Source organism: Homalodisca vitripennis, unplaced genomic scaffold (assembly GCF_021130785.1).
Source record: "Homalodisca vitripennis isolate AUS2020 unplaced genomic scaffold, UT_GWSS_2.1 ScUCBcl_5224;HRSCAF=11857, whole genome shotgun sequence".
Lineage (NCBI taxonomy): Eukaryota > Metazoa > Arthropoda > Insecta > Hemiptera > Cicadellidae > Homalodisca > Homalodisca vitripennis.
Genome location: NW_025781341.1, coordinates 14535 through 40235, shown reverse-complemented (window position 1 = coordinate 40235; position 25701 = coordinate 14535). Strand labels below are relative to the sequence as shown.

General features: G+C 35.4%; 1 protein-coding gene across 1 annotated transcript; it reads left to right on the top strand.

The window, feature by feature from the left end:
* Positions 1-3972: 3972 nt before the first annotated feature.
* On the top strand, positions 3973-12407 carry LOC124373278 (PCI domain-containing protein 2-like). The gene is made up of 3 exons (XM_046831663.1): positions 3973-4094; positions 9300-9400; positions 12178-12407. Exons 1-3 carry the CDS (start codon positions 4064-4066, stop codon positions 12379-12381), a joined length of 336 nt encoding a protein of 111 aa, XP_046687619.1. The 5' UTR covers positions 3973-4063; the 3' UTR covers positions 12382-12407.
* The last annotated feature ends 13294 nt before the right edge of the window (positions 12408-25701 follow it).

The following is a 25701-nucleotide window of genomic DNA, read 5'->3' as shown; positions in this document are numbered from 1 at the left end:
AATTTAATACACATTTTATTTTTTTAGAGTGCAGGAAAAAGTATTGTGACTGTCCAAAAGATGGAGTTTTGCTTTATTAAACAATATTTTTTTTGGAACCATTTGAGTAAAAAAAAATGGGTATTTTTAATGTCTCGTAAGCATATGTCGTGATTAAAACTACCCAACTGGTTTTGTCCAAATTGAGAATACGTGTATAGTCAGGAAAACTCAATTATATCTTTTTATTTTTGAAGTTTTATATTTCTTTCTAATACTTAAATCATAATTAACTGATTAACAATTTCCAAATGAAATTGTATAACCATCATATGTAATGTAATGGTTAATACTTTAACTCTTTAATAGGCTAAATATGCCAAACTTTATCCTAGCTAATTTATAATTATATTAAGACATTAATATCTCACTTTACATTCAAAAGTGTACATACATTTGGTCAATTTGGTTTGATGAAATTAAGAAGTTTTTAAGTCTAATTAAAAATATCTTAAGCAATGTTTTACATTTACACAGTTTTGATTTTATAATTTTTATCATGTTTCTGGTATAATCCTTTTAAGGCCAATTAAAAAAAAATTTTTCATTAAAAATTATTGTATCTTTTAACTACTTCGTTACTTGGTTTTCAAACTAAAAAAATGGGGGTTTTACTATCTATTACAACTTTTAAAAGTGAATAAAAAAATAAAGTGGGAGTAAAATGATTTAATACTATTTTAGTTTCTCTAAGTTATAATAAATACTGAACATTGCTTTATAGTATTTTATACATACATAATCATAAATAAAATTTGTTTGTTAGCATAATTAAACAAATCCTAAGTTCTTATATGTTATAGAAATGAAATAATGACAGTTGATGTGAAAGTTACATTAGTTTTATTGTGTGTTAGGAGTTTAAATAACTTCTAAGCTGAAAACATCAATGTGTTTCATGTATTGTGAAGATTGTATGTTTCATATAAGGATTTTCAGCCTTACAGCATTTGGATTTATAATAAACCTGTAAAAGTAGATGACAGGTGTCTATTACTGCAGTTGGCTGCTAACCTCAATTTGTCAGTATGTGTCTATTATGGCCTTAAAAGGGTTGAAACAAGAAAGGATCTCTTAGTAATTTTGACATAAAAATTGTTACGTATCAATCACAATGTTTAGTAACTATATAAAATTATTAATGGTTTTACTATGTATTTTTATTAATATTTTTTATGTGAAAATCAAGACAAATAAATATATTTTAGCGTAATAATTGATGAACAGGTCAGAATAAATTTGCATGGATGTCTTATTCATTAGGTTTATATTGAAAAATTTGATAATTCGAAAATTATTAATTTACAGTGATTTTTTCATACTTTTGAATTTCTTCACATAAAGCTGTCCTCAGCTAGCAAATGCAGTTTAAATAAACTCTGTTTTTATTCATAGCATATTTATGAACATTTTCAAGAAACAGGTTAACTAGTGCTATGATAGTTGCCATAAAATTAAATGAGGTTTCAAGTAAAAATTTGTATAACTCTGTATAGTTCCTTTTTGCAAAAGAATTAGAGCCTTTCTAAATTATGATTGTAGAACTGGTCTTAAACAAGTAATAACTAAATTGATCTTGCAACTTGAGTGATAAGATGTGAAATGTTCTAGATGTATAAATGAGATGAAGAAAAAGAACTATAACAGTGCATATGAGCATCAGACAGTGTTGGTGCAGAACCTGACCAAAGTCTTCCAGGGTCTGCGGGACGAGAACTGGCTGCTGCCGGCCGTTAATGGTGTGTGCCTGGAACTGCGGATGGTGGTATACACACCTCATGAAACAGCCAGGCACTGGTACTAAGACCCCTGGAAAAAGCTGCAGAGTGTCTCATGGCGTGCTTTCGGATATGTACTGCAGATAAGTATAGTGCTGAGTACAGAAAATTGTTATAAATATTTTAGTAATTCACAACTCTTATTTTCCTCACGTTTCTTGTCAGCAAGCAAGTAATAATTGAAAATTGAGAACAGTTATACTCCTTTATATCCGTAATATTTTTTAGTGTATGTTGTTTTCTAATTTCTCTAAAAATCACCCCCACTGATGGATTTAAATGTCTGGGGATACAAAGATCTTCAACAATCCAAAGCTTTTAAAACGTGAACCTCAGCTCTTTCACTGATTTTGGTAAACTGTTTAAAAAGGTGATGTCTGCCCTTTGATGTTAGGTTTTCATGTGCATAGGCACCACTGGTGTTATTTTGTAAAGGTTGTAAACCTTTTTACGAATATCTTATAAACTCAACACAAGGGTTTGTACATTCTTGGGGTAAAATCTATATAACAGTTTCACTGTACAGATAACTGATCATATTTAGTTACTATTAAAAGACATAGGACTCATTAATTAATTTTGTTGAATACTACATAACAATAACTCAATAATGAATACTTACCCTGAAAGATTCAAAGTGGATCTATTCTGAGCATTTTACATAATGAATGTTTTATAGCTAGGAGCAAGTTTTGATTTTGTTACATGGATTGTGAGATTCTTGTATGAGATAGATTCTCATGTGATGCTCTATCTACAGATCTTTGGTTCTAAAGCTATCTTGAGTATGTACAAGCAATTCTTTTTGTGGACGGTCTGGAAGTTTGTAGAATTAGGTAAAGTAAACATGCAAAAGGAACTCAGTTTTGACTGACTTGTTTTTTATAGAGTTCCAGGATGGTTATGATGTATCAGCATGACAGATATCCTAGTGATCATTTTCATTTGCTCTATTTTTGGGTGTGTTACTCAGAAGTTAGATGTAATGGCATTGCAAACAATTTTGTAAATTTGGATTCTATTTTGTAATAACTGGCGAATTTTAAAGATCATGTGAATGTCATGGTAAGCTGTGAGTGTGTAACTAATCCTCATACTTAGTTTTAAGATTTCTTTTTTCGTGTGTGTACTTAGGTCTTAGGGCTGATTTGGACACTTGATACTGTGAGAGTGTTTTCGTCTACTAGTTATTGGGAGGATAGGTATAACCTTCTATACACATACTAACTCATTCTCTCCTTGTGTTCATTAATTGAACTCAATTATTTTAATGAACTGTTAACCTTTATAACCAGTGGCAATTTCCATAAGTTGCAATTTTAAGATCACAAATCATAATACATGTATTTATTTAGACACTAGTTATTAATAAATGCATGACTGTGCAAAAAGCTTCCACCAACATTTATTTTGTCAACATTATCTACTTGATCTTGAGTGCCAGATATACATTGTGAACAAAATTGTATCTTATTCAATCCAAAAAGTGTTACAGCTCCTCTGATTGTATGTAATCCCCAATGAATTATTTTATTTAACTGATCAATGTATTTAAAATCAATAAGATGATTTTTAATATTTTAACATAAAAAAACACTTTTTGTTTTATTTCCTCTGAACATAGCTAATTAAATTCATCTCTTTTTTCTGTCTTTCCTTGATGGTCAATGGCCTGTGCAAGGATCTTATCAAACAGAAGTTCAAAAGTACTAGTAAAAAGTGCAAGAGTGATAGGATCTAACCTGAGTTTTCTGTAAACTCAGATTCAAAGTACAATCTGACTTTACAGCCACCACCTATTTGAATATGCTGAAGACCACCTATTGTATGAGCAGCAATTTTGGAAAAAAGCTTATCACAATATTTTCCTTGGAAGCTCAAATTATTAAAGTATGTGTTTAATAAATACTATCTCCAATGTTCTTAAACTATTTGACTTGTTTAACACATTACTATATCAAGTATTGTATATTTATAATTGTAACCCCTTACGTTAGATCTATATTTATTATTATGTTACAAAGAGTAGACTACATTAACAAATCCTTTGGTTGTAGTCGAACATCAGAACATGATACCAAGAAGTGGGGGATGATGTCCTCTTGTAAAACCAATTGTTTAAAGTTTACTTTCGTATCAATAAACTGCATCTGATGAAGCCATTGATAAGAGCAATCGACTCGTCACCCTTGAAAGACAGGTTTTCATTGAGCCAACAGATCACCTACAGGTACTTTGTCGGCAGAATGGCAATGTTCTACAGTGATTATTCTACAGGTAATATGTTGTGCCGTTATTTCTTTTCATACAAATTTGTAATACTCTCTTATAGTCTAAATTTCTCAAAAATTAGAATTTTATTATATTTCAGAAGAATTAAATAGATTCTGTAATTTCTTTATTTGATATAATTTCTTCTCAACTTTAATTTATGTACAGCAAGGATTTCAGAAGAATGAGGATCAGCTGATAAGGTCAAAAACACATTACTTTAGTGAATATACCTTTATCAGATTTAGGTCAGTTAGAAGAGTGCCACGTGTCATTTTGATCTGTCACTTTAGTCTCATGTTCTCATATAAGACGGAGTGAGACAAATTTTCCATTGCGGTTAAAACAAAAAGCAGTAATTCAGTTCCTTGCCATAGAAATTCATCAACGATTACAAATGAGTATGGTGATGAAACTATGGATATTAGTTGTGTTAGAAAGTGGTTTTTAAGAGCTAAAAGTTTGGAACATGAAAAATTAAATGTGGAGGATGCTTCTCAAATCTAACCATCGAGAGATTGTGACAACATATGAAAATCAGTCTCATGTTGATCTGCTTATTTGGGAAAATTAACAAATCTTGAACATAACCAAAAACTGGAAAATCTTTTGGACTACAACTCCGACAAGCCCAAGCCACTTTTTGACATCAGGAATCAGGCAAACCTGCAACCAAAAACTGGAAAACATTTTGACTGTGTCCCCAACAAAACAGAACCACTCCCCTGATATCAGAAATCCACACATGGCCATTGACCAGAAACTGACTGACTCCGTGATAGGCTCTAAACACATCAACACATCTGGCCGAGAAGACAGCCTGACTACTCACAGTACCGCAGCACACACCTCTCCCAACCAAGAACACAAAAGGAAACTTCTACAGTGTTTCTTTTCAAGTTGCAACCGCTAGAAAACATAAAACTCTACAAAACACAATGTCTGTCAACTCTAAAATAAAATTGAATGTGAACAAGTCACCACCAATAAATGCAAAAATAAGACTAGCAGATGAAAAATATGAAGATTTCTTTTTAAAACACATAGAGTTCTATAAAAACCTTTTGAGAATAGATAATACCTATGTCAGGAACCAACCCGCCACTAGGCGACAATACTTCTGCAACTGCAACCCTTGACTCAAGAGCTCTCTACACAACAGATTCACTCTTTTCCCAAGACCCAAAGTCAGAAACTACTGCAAGCTGATGTGCAACAACCTAATCATTTTTTATTACACAGCAACAAGACAAACAGCAAAATAAAAATACAATAATAAGCAAAGGAAAAAGACACTCTTCAAAAATTAGTATCCTCCACCAAAACATAAGGAACCTAGAGAACAAAAAGAGAGCAACTCAACCACTTATTACATGACACCTCTCCAAACATATTAGTACTAACAGAACATGGTCTAAAGCAGAATGAATTGTTGAATACAATAATTCCTGGATACAAGCTAGTCACAAATTTCCTGCAGAACACAACATAAATATGGAGGAGTAGTTATTTTCACAAAAGATGACACAGTGATTGAGGCAGAATCTATGAGTGTGGGAGATCTTAGTGAGGAACTTACATGTGAAATAGCAGTAGCAGCCCTAAACATCAGTAAAACCAACATTACTATAATTGGAGTGTACAGACCCCCACAAGCAAATTTAGAAGATGCACTCAGTATTTTGTCACAAGTTTTAGAGCAAACTGAACCACATAAAAGTAGCGTTGTTCTGGTAGGTGACATAAACATTGATTGTTTAAAGGTACACAAATCCAAAAACAGATTTGAAGAGACTCTAGCAGCTTATAACTTTAACAGACTAAACCTTCCGCCAACTAGAATTACTTATCACTCAGCTTCCTCGATTGATTGTGTTTGTACAAACTTCCCCATAGAGAGCCTCAAAGTGCACATACTTGATACAGGTCTATCAGATCACAAAGGACAACTTTTGTGTGCTAGATATTACCACCGAGCAACCAAGACAGACATCCCAAATCAGAAGACAAATAAATGTTAATACACTTAACCACCTTAAACTTGGCCTTGCACAACAAATGTGGACCGAAGTCTACTCAACGATATCAGCCGATGAAGCCTATAACAATCTTCTAAATACTATGACTATGGAAATAAATGCTGCATGTCCACTAAAGAAACTTAGGCAAGAGAAAAAGGCAAAACCTATGTTAACTACAATGACATAGAAATTTACCCAACTAAAGCAGGACTATCTTCATGTTGCTTCGTATGTATGAATTGACAGGGCTAGAGAGAAACAGATCTGCCATGGCTAGTAAAAAGAAGCAATATGACCTAAGAGTGAGGAAATTAAGGCAAGAGAGTGCAGCAAACCATATACAGCAGTCCAGCAATAAATCCAAAGCAGCTTGGGAGATAGTGAACTCTGAGAGGGCTACAAAAAGAGGGGAGAAGAACAATCCACTCATCAAATTAATTACTGAACGGAAAACCATAGAAAAACCTGAAGACATTGTAGAAGAACTCAACACCTATTTCTCAAACATCGCAGAGAGACACATTAAGAGCAGCTAGCAACCTAAATCAACCATCTACTAGAGTCACAACACACCTAGGCCTAGGCTAACACAGACAAAAGCTTATTCTAACAGACACAACTGTGAGGGAAGTTGAAGAAATCATCTCCTCCCTGAAGAATAAAACCTCCAGTGGTCTAGATGAAATCTCTGCTAAGCTAGTAAAACACTGTGCTGAAACACTCATTGCTCCTCTTGTTGATGTTATCAACAAATCCTTCAAAAGCGGCATTTTCCCCTCGGCTCTCAAAGTATCAAAAGTGTACCCAAAACTGAAGAAAGGAATCTCAACCAACCTCAGTAACTATCGCCCCATTTCAATAATTCCCACCTTTTCCAAAATCTTTGAGAAAATCGTCCTGAAGAGACTCATAGACCATTTGACACAACTTGACCTCCTCACTAACTGCCAACATGGTTTTTTAAAGGGTAGATCTACAGCCACAGCCTTAACAGACCTAGTAGAATTTATTATTGATCACATTGACAAAGGCAAATAACACCACTGCTGTTCTCCTTGACTACTCAAAAAGCGTTCGACTGCCTTAGCCATGATATCATTTCTTGATAAGTTAGAGGCACTAGGGGTCCAGGAAACTGCTAAACACTGGTTTGAAAGCTATCTCAGAGGACGGAGTCAACTGGTAGAGCTCAGTTACATGGAAAATGGTGTTACTCGAACAGTAAAATCAAAGTTACGTTCGATTGAAAGAGGAGTACCACAAGGATCGGTGCTTGGGCCTGTACTTTTTATACTTTTGACAAATGACTTCCCTGATTACATCAAGGACTACAGTTCGGTGGTGATGTACGCAGATGACACAAACCCTTTTACTGAAAGGAGACACACCAGAGGACATCAGCATCAGTGCATACATTGCCCTAAACATGACATACGACTACTGCCTTACAAATAACTTGGTAGCAAACCCTTCTAAAACAAAACAGATCAATTTCAGCAGAAGAGGTGAACAAATCCCGGCCCTTCCTGATATTGACCTTGCAGACCAAAACTGACCTTTTGGGTCTCACTCTAGACTCAAATTTGACATGGGGCCCACATGTTGACATCCTGTGCAAGAAACTCAACTCTGCTCTCTATGTAATAAGAAGAATTAAATGCATCAGCAACATAGAAGCAGCAAAGATGGCATACTTTGCTTTATTTGAGACATACTTGAGGTATGGTATAGTAGTATGGGGTGGCACAATCAACTACCAACTTAAATCGTATACTCACCATCCAGAAGTCAGCTATAAGATCCATAGCAAACCTAAAAGCACGAGACAGTTGCCGAGAAGAATTTAAAAACCTCAAAAATTAAAACAGTAATCTCAATTTACATACAGGCAGTCCATACTCCATGTTGATAAATTTAGGAACTCCCAAAAGAAACAAGATTACATTTTCATGACACTAGACATTCATCAAGAATCCCCGTTGCGAGACATAGGACAGCTCTTTATGAAAGAAAACCATCATTCATCGGGGCTAAACTCTACAACCCATCTCCCTGCTGACTTCAAGCTACTGACAGGCGAAGCGCTGAAAGACAGATTGAGCTCCTGGTTGACAGATAATCCAGTCTACTCAATCGAAGAGTTTCTTGACAAGACCAAAGGACAGTGGACTTAACTTAAGAACATGATAACATTGTATATTCATCCAATATTGAATTGTCTAACCTCAACATACTTGACACCATTCCTCTGTACTTGATGTTCAGAAATAAAGCATTATTCTATTCTATTCTATTCTATTCTAACATTGAAACATTGCCTGAGACGAAGAGAACAACAAGAAATTGCCTCTCTTCTTTATATCTCTAAAGAACAAGTTAGTCAAATGGTTCACAACTTAGGGTACGGTGCTCTTTGGGTGCTGACAATGCTTACTCCTGAAATGAAAGCTTGGCGTCTTCAAAGTAGATGACAAATCGTCACTTAAAATGAAAACGAAGGAAATGATTTTTGTGTAACGTCACAACTGGAGATGAAAACCTGGTTTTATTATTAGATCTGGAGGAAAATTCAATTGAAGAAGTACAAACACAGAGGAGACACATACTGTATGAAAGTTTACAAGTTATGCAAGGGCCAGAAAAGCTTGTGCTGACCTTTCTTCAGGATTCACAAGGTATGATTATGGCCGAATACTTACCACGTGGTCAAACCAATCAATTCTAATATCTACTGTGAGAAACTTGGAGAAGCTTAAAAACAGGATTGGATGAATTTTGACCAGAGTGCACGAAATTCTTATTGTAACATAATGCATAACCCCCATTGGAGCCGACAAACATGGAAAGATTCAGCAATGGAGCGTATCCAACCTTACAGTTCAGGTTTAGCTTGATGTGACTTCTGCATACAAGTTTAAGTCATGGCATCCACCTCTTATAATGGAAATGGTAGAATGAAGTAGATGATGGTCTTTTGGATCGATAGTTTCTGTATTTCTAATGATAATGTTATTTCTATCAGACAATAATATTATTAATATTATTATTATGACAATTCCTAATAATTTACAATTTGCATAAAATATGGAAAATAATTGTCTTGCTGTTCTTTGTGTGTGTGCACATTTGTGTCTATAGATTTATATGTATATACATTGTTATTAATGAATAACTGTTCTTTCTCTTTCAGCTAACGAGTACTTAACATATGCTTTTACTGAGTGCCATGTAATGTCAAAGAAGAACAAAAGATGGATTTTGTTGAATTTAGTTCCTGTTAAAATTCTATTGGTAAGTTAAAAAAATATTTTAATAGTCAAACATACAATACCACACATGAATGTCACTGTCATATAACCATCCAAACATTTAGTTTTGATAGTAATAAAGCTGAACAATACACTATAATTATTAAACAACAATAAGAGACAAATTTCCACTGCCTCTTTGATATTAATTGAGAAAATCTGAGATAAGGCTAAATTGAACACCATAAGTAATTTTATACTATGCAGAAAGCGTATCAAAAACATGGTTGTTTAGGTTTCCTGTTAATATTACATCAATTGCTGAATGAGGCATGGGCATTCAGCCATTCCATATTCAGTCAATATTAACACTAACAGTTCGAACTTCAGTAACTAGTTAGATTTCATGTGATTTACCAGATAAATTTTTTGTTCATATCTATTTAATTAGGATTTTCCCTTTCAAGAGTAGTTTATTTAAAAATTGAAAAGGATTATTCGTAAGATGTATTTACAAAGTGAAGTTAAATATTAGATTAATTAATGTTGAGTTGAGTGTATTTAGGATTAATTAGTGTTAAGTTGAGTGTATTTAATGTATCAGTTTTGTATTGGTCTTCAGTTTTCATCAGATTTACAAAATTTCCTCCCAAAATACTCTTTAATAGTGTACAAGGTATTTTGTAGCAACCACTTCTTTACTTCACTCTTTAAACTATTTGCTTTACACTTCTCGAGCTCTTCTGGTAAATGATTCCTTAGCTTTATTTCCATGTATAAATGTTACTGCCTCCAGGGTATACAGTGCTACAACCATTAGTAATTGATAAATTGATAAAGGATGGATGACAACACACTAAGATGTGTTGTAAGTTTGCCTGTTAAATTTTCCCCACACTAAGAGACCATAGCGAAGATGAGTTGCAAAACATCAGTATGCTGATTTAGCAGTGGCTGCCACTTATTTTTGTTAGTCCTTTTATAATATAGATCTCAGTATCAGTTTCTACTTAGATATGTCTATATGCTGTTGTCCATCTTAGCTTGTCAAATACGCTGTGTCCAGCTTAGATTGTCAATACGCTGTGTCCCAGCTTAGATTGTCAATACGCTGTGTCCAGCTTAGATTGTCAATACGCAGTGCCCAGCTTAGATTGTCAATACGCTGTGTCCAGCTTAGATTGTCAATACGCTGTGTCCAGCTTAGATTGTCAATACGCAGTGCCCAGCTTAGCTTGTCAATACGCTGTGTCCAGCTTAGCTTGTCAATACGCTGTGTCCAGCTTAGATTGTCAATACGCTGTGTCCAGCTTAGATTGTCAATACGCAGTGCCCAGCTTAGATTGTCAATACGCAGTGCCCAGCTTAGCTTGTCAATAACGCTGTGTCCATCTTAGCTTGTCAATACGCTGTGTCCAGCCTAGCTTGTCAATACGCTGTGTCCAGCTTAGATTGTCAATACGCGGTGTCCAGCTTAGATTGTCAATACGCTGTGTCCAGCTTAGATTGTCAATACGCTGTGTCCCAGCTTAGATTGTCAATACACTGTGTCCAGCTTAGATTGTCAATACGCAGTGCCCAGCTTAGCTTGTCAATACGCTGTGGTCCAGCTTAGATTGTCAATACGCTGTGTCCAGCTTAGATTGTCAATACGTTGTGTCCAGCTTAGATTGTCAATATGTTGTGTCCCAGCATAAGCTTTTTATCTATAATTCCCAAGTATCTGTTTGCCACCTTAACACTAGGAAAATGAGCTGATCCTTTTTGCTGCCCGTTATGTTTTGCTGAGTCTTAGTTTCATTGACTACCACTTTTTGTTATTTTGGCAATACTGCATAGCCATGTTCATTGCAATGCATGAATGGATCTCTAGTTGTTCTGCAGATTTTTCAGACAGAAGTAAGACTGTGCCATCAGCATACATTAAGGTTGTGTTGAATTCTTCCAGATACTTTAGTAAACATTAGTAAAAAAGTGAAAGACAGGCTCTAGGACATATCCTTGTGGAACACCCCTTAGAACTGGTAAAGAGCAGAATCTAATTTGCTGGAGTTTGTTATATTGAGTATGTTTAATTTCAAGCAGTGAAAAGCTGATTATCAGGACTTTAATTATAGGTAACCTGGGTAATGACTTAAGAAGTAATGAATAGTTTAGTATTGTCTAATCGAGCTAGAGAAAGAACAAATAATTTGGGCACATGGCAACTCCAATTATTGCTGACAGCAGCAAAAACCCTGTTTTCCCCATTATTGCTCAGTGCTTGTCTTGCAAGAACAAAGAAAATTATATAATATTGATTGTCAAATATTTCTAGTTCTGTACATATTATAAAATAATACAGTAATTTTAGTGTAACTTTGTTTGGTTCTCGGGAAGTTTTTACATATCAATATATTGTATTATCGCACATATTGGTTATCCGAAATGTGTTCAGCCTCTATTATTTGTGATAATTCATGTGTTCTGAATCGGTAAATCTACAAGTGGGAGTAAATTGATTGATTTAATTTCTTAAGTAAATTTTATGCTGGAGTAAAATTAATTCAGTTGATTTTTAAAGTTTTCAAGGTTTTCATATTTATTGAACACTCCAAATATATCATTAACATAACAAATTCAAATTATTGAGAAATATGTTAACAATTGTTTAAATAAAAATATAAAATGATATAGTTTAATATCGATTAGATAAAACCCTCTTATATTTAATATTTGTGTTATGTATAAAAATAATACTTATGATAATCATCTGCATTTTGGTTTGCATAAACAACTCTTTTGGCCTTGTTTTATCGTGTTCAATTGTTAATTTTTCAGGGTTACATGCCAACAAGGGAAGTTCTGAAAAAATATGACTTACTGCAGCTGTGGGAAGTGGTGGTGGCTGTGAAGCGAGGATGTATTTCAGAACTGTCGAATGCAATGCAGCAGCATCAGACTTTTTTCATCAAGAGTGGCATCTATCTTATCATTGAGAAACTGAAAATTATTACATATCGAAATCTGGCAAAAAAAGTGTAAGTCATTTTTACCACAGCTCGTAGTAGTAAGTAGTTAATGCATTCTACATGTTTGTTAGAAAAATATCTAATCTTATTTTTTTCCGGAAAACCTGATGTTTATGAATCAAACAGGCTTGCATTAGCCGATCTTGAACCTTCGTGCATATGACTGAATTTCTTCCCATCTGTGGAAGAAAGTCTATCGCTGGCTGGCGGCATTTGAGTGAAGTAGTGTGTAGTGTTCTGGTATATTCTTTTATTGCAAGGAAAATTACAGAATAATTTGAGCAGTGTTACTGCATGAAATTTTGCTAGAAGCTGTGAACAGACAATTCTGATGGAGAGTCGATAACCAAACAGTGTAAGAAGTTAAACTTTGGACCTTCGTTAGTTCAAATTCTGCCTTTGATCGTTGCACTATTTATCAATACAGTAGAGTCCCGATAGTTCGAGTCTCGATAGTCCGAGGTTCCGTTAAATCCGAGCCAACACATGTAAAAAAATAAAATGTGATATTGACATATTTGTACAACACACTCGAGCGCATGTCTGTAAACTGAGTGCTAGGTTACTTGGAGAAGCCGGCAGCCTGACTCATCAGTGCCACTTCATTTGCAACGCCCCACCCCCACCCTATTGTCAAGGCCACGGAACATCGCGCCCCGTATTGTCTAAAAATAAATCAGTCCGTTGCTCATCAAGTTCGACTGCGGTACGGTTGTTCTAAATTACGATCGCAGTGCGCTTACCCGTCTGTTATTTACAACGTACAGTACTTGTTGTCTAAATATTAAGTTTTAGTAAAAAAGTATTTTCTGAAGTGTTTATGTGTTCATTGTACAGTGAACTATGAGTTCAAAAAAGTAAAAGAAAGTTTGTACCGATAAAAACCAAACTAGAAGCTCTTAAAAGACTTGATAAAGGTGAAACGTTAAAAAATTAGCTGCCGAGTACGGAGTTGGTGAAGTGACAGTTGGTGACTGGCGAAGGAATCGCGATAAAATTGAAAAGTTTGCATCATAAAAGTGCTCGGAAAAGTGTACTAATGAGCGGAAGTCTATGAAGAAAGCAGAGTATGAAAAAACTAGCGAGACCCTATTTTTATGGTTTGGTCAACAAAGAAACAAAGGTTGTCCTATTTCCGGACCTATTTTACAGGAAAAGGCATTGTACTTTCGCAATGAAATCAATGAAGGTGAGGAAGATTTTACGGCAAGTGTAGGATGGCTTGACCGTTGGAAAAAACGTTATGCGTGAGGCAGTTAGAAATTTGTGGGGAGAAACTTTCGGCGGATTCCGAGGCAGTTGTTCAGTTCTGTGAAAAGTTAAAAAATCTTATTAAAAGTAAAAATTTAACACCTGATCAGATTTACAACTGTGATGAAACTGGTTTGAATTTTAAAACTTTACCATCAAAAACTCTAGCTTCACGGGAGGAAAAAGCTGCCCCGGTTCAAAAAAAAGCAAAGAGAGACTGACTGTGCTAGCCGCTTCAAACGCTTCGGGAAGCCATAAATTAAAACTACTAACTGTCATTGGCAAGTCTGCTAAGCCTAGTGCGTTTAAAAACATGTCTATTTCAACACTTCCAGCAACTTATACAAACCAAAAAAACGCATGGATGGACAAACAAATTTTTAAAAACTGGTTTTTTAGTGAATTTGTTCCTGAAACCAAAAAGTTTTTGAAGAAAAGCAACCTACCCTCTAAAGCCATCTTAACACTTTATAACGCAGGATCACACCCAGATGAAGGGGAACTGCAATGCGATGGCATACGCACGATGTTTTTTGCCACCGAACGTGGCCAGCCTCATTCAGCCTATGGACCAAGGCGTACTTGAAACTTTGAAAAAAAAATACAGACGCCGTTTGTTGCAATCAATGTTTCAAACAATTGAAGGAGAGGCAACCATAAAAGATTTCCTGAAAAAAGTCACAATCAAGGATGTGATTTATTGGATCACTGAAGCTTGAAGCGAAATTAAACCAGAATCAATCCAGAAATCATGGAAGAAAATCGGAGTGTGTAAAATTGATAATGATGATGAAGATGACGATCTACCGTTAATAAATTTAATAAACAGACTTCCTGGTTGCAATGGGACAAATCAAACTGATATTGGAGAGTGGATGAGTAGGGACGAACAGTTAGAGACAACAGACGACACCATAGTTGAGATGGTCACAGACATGACAGCTGACGGGAGTGAGGAAGAAGAAAGTGTGCAGGAGACAGACCCGGCAATGACTCACAGCGACGGCTACGCGGCACTGGATGCGGCGCTGCGCTACGTAGAGCAGCAAGCAGAGGCGACAGCGGCAGACACGTTATTGCTTCGGCGGTGGAGAGACATGGCTGCCCGCAAACGCTGCAGTGTGGTGAAACAAAACACTCTAGACAGGTTTTTAAGTAAACATTGCATCTTTGGACCTCTGTAAGTAATTTCTTAATGCTGGTATTTGTAATAAAAGCATATTTCTTTTGTTTGCCTTCAGTTCTAATTATAACCCAATTTTTTCTCAAAGTGTTCCGTATAATTCGAGTTCTTCACAATTCGAGGTACATCAGGTCCCATTCACCTCGGATATAACCGGGACTCTACTGTACCATCAATCTTGTACTGTATCGACTCTCCCTCATTACTGGCCCCTGAAGACAAGTAGTGTAAGATTATCGCCCTCTTCTTTATCTGAAAAAAATAGAAACCATTTGGAAGATTCAGATGGCTTTCTTCGACAACTGATGGTATGGACATCACACCAGACATTCAAGAGTGGTACAAGATTTACAAGGTGTCTACTACACGTCAATGGGTGACTCACGCTTACATTGGTCATCGATATACCAAAGTGAAAACTTGATGAAATTGTCATGTAATTGTATGAGAAATTTTAGAGGAAGTGTCCTTCAGGACATTCATTTCAGATTGCAATTTTGGCAATAAAAAGAGTGGTTGCAAAATTTGTGTTGTAAATGCAAAACCACTTTGTATTCTATTATCATAGGACAAGCTGCTGGATTCCCACAAACCCCTACTTCATGAACACCATAATCAATGGTGATGAGTCTTGAGGTGTACAGGTTTAACACAGAAACCAAATCCATCACAGTGGAAGTATTCCATATCAGAGACCAAAGAAGTCTCCGCTTATGGCACCAACATCAGAAATACTGACAGCTTTCTTACTGATACCGACTCCACGAGTATGAACAACCAAGTACTACAGTACTACAGGCATGTCCTCCATTCTTATGTGCAGTGCAAGAGCACATAGTTTCAAACAACAGGGAATTATTGCCTCATCCATCACAAACAGTGCTTCAGCACATTTCTTGCACTTATTTTTTGACAAGAAACCAGGACTCCTATGGTTCAACAGGCTCCTTATCTTCCTTATATAGCCCAATTCTCATCACTTGGAATTTTATAAAAAGAAAACCTCATACATGGGAAAAGTTTCTAAATCATTTACCGAATGAATTAAAAACTCACTACAACACTAATAACTTCAGAACTAAACTTAAAGAGTATCTACTAAATAAATCTCTATATTCATTCGAAGAATTTTTTGAAAGGGATAATTGATTGGTTTAGTATTTATGTATGTATTGTGTGTTTGTGTATATGTATTTATGTATGTATGTATATGACAACTATTTATTACCATAATATAGACTATTTTATAAGTTGATATTAGATAATTTTTTATTAACTATAATGTTCTTGATTTGACTTTATTCATTGTACATTCTGTGCATTTGTTTGTGAATAAAGAATTCCTGAATCTGACTCAGATGTAGAGTGTAGGTTATGTTCCACATTGCTCGGTTAACGTATGAAGGGTGTTAAACCTTTTTTGGTTATTAGAAATAATTAGTAGGGTTAATAACTTCAGAACACAACGTTTTCATATTCCATAAATGATTATTCAGTTTAACTAATAAATTTAATTATTAATGCTACTTATTCATTTACATTTATTTGTGAAAAGGTTTTTGTGAATGTTTCAGGTTACTTGTTTTGTGAAAACTCCACAAATGTCTATGTTGACACTGCTTGTGGCGCTGCAGTTGATGGACAACACAAGCATCGAGCTGGAGGAGGCTCACTGTATCCTGGCCAACTTGATCAATTGAAGGGAAGGTCAAGGGTTATATTTCGATCCAACATCAGAAAGTTGTGCTCAGCAAGATCGATCCATTTCCGAAACTTACCTCATTGAATTAGTTTTTAAGCTGTATACGTACATGTAGACTTATTTTTAGTACAGTTTTTGCAATATATTGACATAAATCTAAGGTTTTTATTATTCCTGGCTTCTTACTTTGCCTTATTGTAACACCTATCGATGGTAAATGCCTAAAAACTTTTATTTGGAATATTCCTTTTCATCTTCGTACACTACTCAGTCCACGAGTACTGGATTGATATCATGGGTATGCCAGAACGTGTGTTATTATTAGATTTTAGAAATCCAGTGTGGAATTTTCTACCTGCGAAGGAAAACCCTCACAAAGAATATTAGTACAATAACAGACGGCTTAGCCTACAATGGGCTGGGTAATTCCAAGATTCAAAAGATCGCATGTGAAAACTACGGAATAAAATAACCGGAGTGATGGATATGCCAGGATACAATATTTTATGGGTTTTAGGTGGATCTTTGTGGATTTCTTAGTAACACTACATAGCACTATTTTATCTTTACCAAAACACACAGCAACTATATCTCTTCAACATTGCCACAACTCACTCACAAACCTTCTCACCTCAACAAATCTCTAGCACAAGACTTCTCCCACTTCTCTCTCGTTTCTACCGTATCCTGTCCAAACAACTGGTTGCTCAATCAGCTGGCCACAGCATTGCCAATCAGTCATCACTGATCACAGCCAAAGCCACTGTTCGCAGTATTGCTTTGCAGACCATTTTGCACATGACTTGTAACTTTATCCTTGGCAACATTTGTCTCATTACATTTTATTATGTTTTCTTAGGTAATCTTAGACGCATTTCCAGAATTTTGTTTTGGGGGATAACAACCATATATACTTGGTTTATATACTATATATATTATATATATATATAATATATATATATAAAACAATCACTGGAAAAACAGAAAAGTTCTATATAAAATGATTTTATTAAAACACATAAGAGATTACAAATAAAACAAATAGGACAGTTGCGTCATATCAAAGACCAGTCACCAAATACCTTTATATCCACTGAGTATGATGTGTAGCTATCTATGTCAATGAGTGTCTAGAATATATTGTGAAATGAGTGATGTTTCTCAGTACAGTGGTCCATATGAAGTCACTGTCACAAAAAAAGTATATAGTTTACGGATACACACAGATCCCCAGCTACAATATAAATGGAAAACAAGGAAATAATTTAAAGATTATTATTACGTATGGATAAGGCTGCAACTCCCAACCGTGAGGTCACAAGTTTCAATGTTTCAATTTCCTGGGAGGGTCAATGAAAATCCATACAGAAGTGTGCCGAATTGGTGTGTCCAGCGACATTGTCTTTAATGTTGACAGCACAACCTAGATTGCTCTGCACTCCACTAATATTCTCACTGTTCTCGCTGGCCTCAAAATTTCAATATAAGATAAATAGTCTACTTCTATTATTTGTCTTTGCCACAAAACACTTTTACAACCTCAATTGTGGTCCATACAGTTGGGAGGTGTCTCATTTTGAAGACGTACTTAATATGCATTCAAAATGCTTTTACAGTTTTCTGAATAAAAATGTTCTATATAGAAAATAATTTCAAACATTTTCTATTTATTTGATTATATACTCCAAAAATCATACTTCACACAAGAAAATTAAAAAGCGTTAGATTGCGTATTAATTATGTCATTAAAATTAAAGTTAACAGGATATTTCAAATTTAACACATTTATTTATTACGACAGATTCCATCTTACTTTCACTGGAAACTTTGTTTCATATGACTAAAATTATATACTCAAGAACAGTGAACCTGTAATACCTTGCATACAAATTTTGTTCTTAACATGTTCACGACTGTGTATCCCGTTGGGTACAGACGGTGCTTTCTAAAGTGTGTTGTGCACCCGTCGCTGGGGTACCACATTGTTACAAATACAAATACAAATATTCTTTATTTTCAAATACATTAAGTATTGAAATGGCGGTCAAATAAAAATCATCACAAACAGTTGTTACCAATTTCAAAAATAAGCTTTTCAAATGGCAATGTTCATTGTCTTCTTTCAATAAACTCGTTAAGTGAGTAAAAAGGATTGTTAATTAGCCAGTCAGTAAGAGTAGTCTTCAGTCTTCTCCCGGTGAGGCATCTCAATTCTTCAGGTAGAAGGTTGTGCAGCTTCATGCCCATGTAGGAGGGTTTTCTTTTCATATAGGGAGAGATGGTGAACTGGTAGTTGGTAACGAGTACCGTGTCTAGTATTGTAGTCATGTAGGTGTCTATTCTGCGTCAGGGGTTGTCCAACAGCATACAAGATGACTTCTTTTATGTAGAGGTTTACTATTGGCATAATCTTCAGGGTTTTGAAGGCTTCTCTACAACTTTCTCTGTAGCCTAGCTCAGCTAAGGTTCTTACGGCCCTCTTTTGTAGAATCAAAACTTTCTGAAGATTACTTGCAGAAGTTCCTCCCCATATCATTAGGCCATACCTGATGTGAGTTTCAAACAAGGAATGGTAGGCAATTTTCGCAGTAGATATGTCGCTTATAGATTTTGTACGTTTGATCATATAAAGGGAGGAATTTAATTTGGAGAGAAGATTGTCTACATGCTGTGACCAGGTAAATCCCTCATCAACAATGACTCCTAAATATTTAGCTTGGGTGTTTCTTTCCACGTCGGGTATTGTTGGTACTTCATCACATCTTCTCCCAAATGCGACTTGACTAGTTTTGTCTGGATTTACCACCAAGTCATTTGAGTGGCAGTACTGATAAGCCATGTTCAAGGCTGTGAATGATCTGATATCTAGATTGTCTTTTTGTCCACTCAAGAGCAAGGTGGTATCATCAGCGTACATTGAAACTGTACAAAATTTGTCCAGGTGTTCGGGTATGTCATTTGTAAACAGTATAAATAATACTGGTCCCAAAAACAGACCCTGGGGCACTCCTCGATTTATAGGTAAAGGTCTTGATCTAGTTATTGCTGTGATTCCACTTGTTGCTTGTTTTTATTTCTACTATTTGTTTTCGGTCTTTAAGATAGCTTTTAAACCACATCTTGGCTGTGCTCTTAATTCCTAATTTGTCTAATTTGTGTAATATGAGATCATGGCTCAAGCAGTCAAATGCTTTACTCAGGTCTAGGAAGAAACTAGTAACATGTTTTCCTTCCTCAAGGTTGTCAATTATGTAGTCAGCAAAATCGGTCAGGGCGGTCATGGTTGATTTTCCCTTGATGAAACCATGTTGTCTCTCAGTTAATAAATTAAACTTCTCACAGTGGTCCAAAAGCCTTCTCAGGACAACTTTTTCTAAGATTTTTAGAGAAAGTTGGCAATATTGATATTGGCCTGTAATTGCCAACTTCGGTTTTACTCCCCTTTTTATGTTTTGGGTAAACTTTTGCAAGTTTTAGGGCTGATGGAAATTGACCTTGACTCAATGATTTGTTAATAATACTTGTGAGGGGGATTGTTAGTGATTCCTTACAATATTTAAGTATTTTTGTGGAGATATTGTCGGTGGCTGCAGAAGTTTTTTTGTTTTGAGATTTTTTATAATATTTTGTATTTCTATTTGGCTTGCGTGTTGGTAGTTATGTAAGTCATGGCCGGTGTCCGAGGTTGTGTGTGGGTCTATGGATGGTTTAGGATTGTTTTTCAGCGTTCTCTCAGCGATGCTGGTAAAGAAGTGATTTCATATGCTTTGCAATTTTATAGGGGTTATCTTCTACATGTCCATCAATTTCAAGCTTGAGTGTTTTGTTGTATTACATTTTTTGTCTGTCTTTCATCGTTTATTATCTTCCACAAGGCTTTAGATTTATTTTCTGCTCTATTTATGAAACTGGCTGATGCCTCTTGTCTTAATTTTTCTCAGCCTCAAGTCATATTCTTTCTTAGCCTTTGCTAGATTGCGTTTATCTTCTTCATTATTTGTTTTCTCATATACTAGAAGTTTCTGAAGGAAGTTTTTCTTTTAGCAAGTTTACCTGATGGTCTACAAAATGTTTATTTGTCACCTTCTTTTTCCTTCTAATTTTCTTTAATGGACATGCTTGATTGAGAGCCATGGTAACTATTGACATAAATTTAGTATATGCTTCTTCTGCAGTGTAAGCATTGTGCACTTCATCCCAATTTTCTTGTAGCAGTAAAGCATTTAACATACTAAGGTTATTCTGGGAATAGTTTCGGCTCATTCCACTGTAATAGGTGTTTTCCTGATAAGTCCTTATTTGTGACGTACAAAGTTGTGCAGTATGGTCAGATAGGCCCGCTGTGAAATACCTTACTTTCTACGTCTTCAAGTGGTAGATTTGTACAAACACAGTCAATTGAAGACCTTGTATTCGATGTAATCCTAGTAGGAGGTAGATTCAATCTATAAATGTTGTGACTGGCCAAAACATTATTAAGTTGTTTGTTTTCGTTTGTCAGTCTTAAAGCAGTCAACATTGATGTCACCTAATAACAGAATGGGGTGATTTTCTGCTTTTGTTTTTTCCAACATTTCTGATATTAGACTCAGTGCTTGATGAAGGTTACCAGAAGGAGGTCTATAAATTCCAGTAATGTATAATGGTTTCTTGTTCAATGTTAGCTTAATCATTGCTGTTTCGCAGATTAATTCTTGACAGTATGCTGAAACAGGGATTATCTCTGTCAGGTGGAATATGTTTTCGTCAACATATATTGCTGCTCCTCCTTTAGTATGGTTACTTCTACTAAAGTAGGTGGCAAGTGTGTAGCCAGAAATTTTGATATTTTTTTAAAATGTCTTCTTTAAGTCCATGTTCTGTGAGTATTAAGATCCTTGGCTGTACTTCTTCAAGAAGGTGGGACTAATCTGTTAGTTTTATTCTTCAGTCCTTGGATATTCTGATGTAGAACAGTGATTTTTAGGTTAACTTGTTTGCAGGGTGATGGGGATTTACAAAGATCCTGGTTTTGTATTTTTGTTTGAATTTGTGAATTGCCTTTGGATGTTTGCCTAAAAAATGTTTTTCTGGATGAACTCTATAAAAAGTACTTTGTCTAGGTGGTGAATAGTCATTTGGAAAATGTACCTGCGCTTCAACAACTATCTTATTGCTATTTAGTACTGGAGTGTCTGGTGTTTTCAGTTTTTGTGACGGGGTTTGTCTGGGCTCCCCCACTCTTCTGTTCATGATGGTCAGGTATCGGGCCGGAACCCTGTGTCACAAGAGTCCTGGTCAGTTTTTGTGACGGGGTTTGTCTGGCTCCCCCACTCTTTTGTGCATGCTGGTCAGGTATCGGGCTTGGAACCCTGTGTCGCAAGAGAGCTGATCAGTTTTTGTGACGGGGTTTGTCTGGCTCCCCCACTCATCTGTTCATGATGGTCAGGTATCGGGCCGGAACCCTGTGTCGCAAGAGAGCTGATCAGTTTTTGTGACGGGGTTTGTCTGGCTCCCCCACTCATCTGTTCATGATGGTCAGGTATCGGGCCGGAACCCTGTGTCGCAAGAGAGCTGATCAGTTTTTGTGACGGGGTTTGTCTGGCTCCCCCACTCATCTGTTCATGATGGTCAGGTATCGGGCCGGAACCCTGTGTCGCAAGAGAGCTGATCAGTTTTTGTGACGGGGTTTGTCTAGCTCCCCCACTCTTCTGTATAGTCTGGTCAGGCGTAATTAGATCAAATTCCGGTGTTTTGTGGTCTCTACACTTTTTTACTTGTAATGAAACACTAAAGTAATTTGATTTTCTAGTTTGTCTTATTGGGTAGTTTTTACTTTTTAGTTCTGAAACTGGCTTTAATTTAGTAAGACGAGCCTTCTGTGTCTTCCTTATATTCATTTCTTTGTTCTGGTCTTCTTGTCCCGTTATTGTATTCAGGACATCAGCCTTAAGGGCTGGCAGAGGGGCATAATTATTCATGACATAACTCGCAAGATCTGCCATGGACTGCTCCATATGGTCAAATTTTTCCAGGACAAGAGCTAGATCCAACAAAGAAGCAGGATTAGGATTTGTCGATTGTGAGCTAACAAAGGTTGTTTGGGTTTCCATGTCTTTAAAAGTTTTAAAATTGTAACTATCAGTTTGCTCAGTCATTGTTTTCAATTTTGAGATGATTTTTTCTTGCTCGTCTATTTTATATAGGTAACCAGTGAGCATTTATGATTGTTTTATGTCGTGTTCCTCAAAAATATTTTTGTAAGTCAGATTTATCTTGTTTAACATTTAATAAGCTCCTGCTCTACATCCTCCAACTTGTTTAGCAGGATTTCAATTTTCTGTATATGTTTAATTTCTATGGCTGAGAGTTCTTCAACTTTTGCTTCCATACTAAGTGAGTTGGCTTCAAGTAGAGAAATTCGGACTATTTAGATAGTGGATGTTATTTTTCAGTTCATTATTCTCCTGTAGTAAGATTGTTCCGGCCTCTGCAGCTAGGGTCAGAGATTTTTCTAAGTCCTGATCTTCTAGCTTTTCATGGTCAATCAGTTTAGATTTTACTTCGTCTAGTTTTAAGTCAGTCAGAGAGGGAGTTGTGCTTCCAAAACTAACACATTGAGTAAAACTATTTTCAAGGCCTTGAAAAGAACGGTCTGGAGTGATTGGAGTTGTATTTAAATTTAAATTTGGATCACTAATGTTCTTGATCAAGCTGTTTGGTCTCTTCTACAGGTAATACATTGCCATTTTGCAATTTCAGAATCGGTCCATTTTTTTAAGCTTTTTTCTGGAATGTTTTGGCATCCTGAGTGGTACCATTTTTTACATTTTCCTGTACATTTTATTCCTGAAAATCTGACACCTATATCACAATTGCCACAAGGATATTTTGTGGGCATTTTGTACAGCTAGGTACAGAGTAGAGCAGGAGTACAGCTTAAGCTAGGTCAGTAAGTACACAGCTGCTAGCAGTTGTCAGCAGGTTGCGTAACAAATGCTGAGCTGGTTGTAATGAGGTCAGGCGGTAGTAGGTCAGGTGTGGAATGTGAGATGTCAGAACAGTCAGCACTGCTTCCAGTGGTTACCATATGGTACCAGATTATTCCTACAAATGTTATTTTAAATTAAACAGAGCTTCTCCTTTGTCAGAAATAGTGGTGTTTAATATGTAAAATATACATATATTTTTGTATTGTTAAGCTTGGTAATGGTTACTTAAGTGTTTCTTTGTTGATGTCATATGCTTAGGATTCTTGCAGTAAGTAAAAGTTGTTGTTATTGAACTTGTTTTCTTGATTTTTTAAAATGGAAAATACTCACAGTACTTGACAGTCGTTAGTGTGCACAAGTTAGGTGTTGTTTTGTACTTATACCACTAAAACTATAACTTATTACTGGAGCACTTTCACTGAGATTGTTGGCTGGCAGCCATGTTGGATGTGTTCCTTGGCAGCCATGTTAAGCATTTCCTTAGTTTTATTGTTTGCATGTCTTGGTGGTTTCTTAAATCCTGTACTTAAATAAATACTTCAGGCTTATCATGTACCCAGTCAGGCACATTGTTGAACTTTTAAGGTAAATTAATTATTTTTAGTTACCCCTTGGGGTCCACAAAGAAAAATTGAAATAAGTTTTTTGTCCAAACTTGCAAAGCCTATCAACTTTTAACATTATACTTAGATGTTTAACATAAATAAACTGATTACAGTTTGTTGCCATTATTATTGAAAAATTCTAAGGCTCCCTTTAGTTGGTAAATATAAAATATAATGCAAGTTGTATAAAAATGTTCAAAGCCTATTTTATTTTTGTAACTTCCTGGTTTGGTGAAATAACTATTAGCCATATTTGAGTAATAATCTTATGTAATTGGCTTTTCAACCACCAAATTAATGATTATTGTTAAAGTCTAACAGAAATATATATATAGTTAAACCTAACATAAGTACTAACTTTAAAAAGTCTGAGAACAACATTAGACATAAATACATTTATTTACATAATTATTCAAGGATACAACAAAAATGATGTTCACAAAAATTAACTACTAAACCATTATCCAAGAACTGCTAAAACATGATTACAAAACTGTTCTTCAAAATTCCCTCACTCATTGGTTCATTGGCTGTTGTTGTTGCATAGGTTCTCATCATACCCCGAGTTTGAGTTTGGAGCTGCTTTTGTTTATTGCGTTCTAACTCATTGACTCGACTTCTTAGATGCTCCAAGCGATGCCAAGCCATTTGGAGAACTTTTTGAGAAGCATATCCTGAACCTTCATGAGGTTGACCTAAAATCAAGTTTTAAAAATTTACCCTTAAATGCAGGAGGAAGACCTGTACTCTGCCCTAGATATGTTTTTATGGGCACAAATATTCTCATGCACTAGTTAATTTTGAAAAATACATAAAAGTTAACATTATTTAGACTGTTATGTTCAAATAAGACATTTGTAAAATGAATGTAAATATGCTTATTTTGGATTGATGGAACACACTTCCTTTTCTTAAAACATGAGTTTAAAACTTCTATTAACCCTCTCCTGGTTGACCCTTCTGGCACTACTTAGGATTGTAGGTCGCAGGGAGAACACACTATCTCGTGTTATTATTATTTTCAAACAAAAAACTATTACATATTATACATCATTGTAAATATTAAATTATCTATAATATGGTGGGTAATATAAAAAAAAAAAACTTATCATGCCTATTTGGTTAACTAAATTTAAATGAATACTCTTTTATACAAGAAATGTTTGTCTTGTTTATAATAGAATAATACTGCATGTTTGATACAAAGACCTGTACAAACTACATGTCAGTAAAAACAGTAGCTGCAGGAATTTACAAAATAGGTCTAATACTATAAAAGAGCAAAAGATGTTAGAAGGAATTTTGATGAAAAAACAACTAAACCACTGTCAATGAAGAGGTCGATAAAATGTTTCATATATTACTTTTAATACATTACAAGGCAATAAAAACATGCAATGAATGAATATAAACAGTACCTGTCGATAGATATTTCCATTAGAAAATTCGAAAAGTAGCTGTATAAAGACATCACAAAGCAGAAAACAGTGATAAAGCAGTTGATAGCGAATGGGACGTTAGTGGCAGGCTCCCCCGCCATGGTGATTGGCCCGAGAGAGGGTTTAATAATTACATTTTTGAATAGAAATCAATAGTTTTTAAGTAGAAAGGAAGAAGAAAA

Excerpts from the sequence above, each read along its gene's own strand:
- LOC124373278 (XM_046831663.1), top strand. The coding sequence starts at position 4,064 with ATGGCAATGTTCTACAGTGATTATTCTACAG. Across the intron at positions 4,095-9,299 it reads CTACAGTGATTATTCTACAG|CTAACGAGTACTTAACATAT; the intron begins GTAATATGTTGT and ends TTTCTCTTTCAG. Across the intron at positions 9,401-12,177 it reads TTCCTGTTAAAATTCTATTG|GGTTACATGCCAACAAGGGA; the intron begins GTAAGTTAAAAA and ends TTAATTTTTCAG.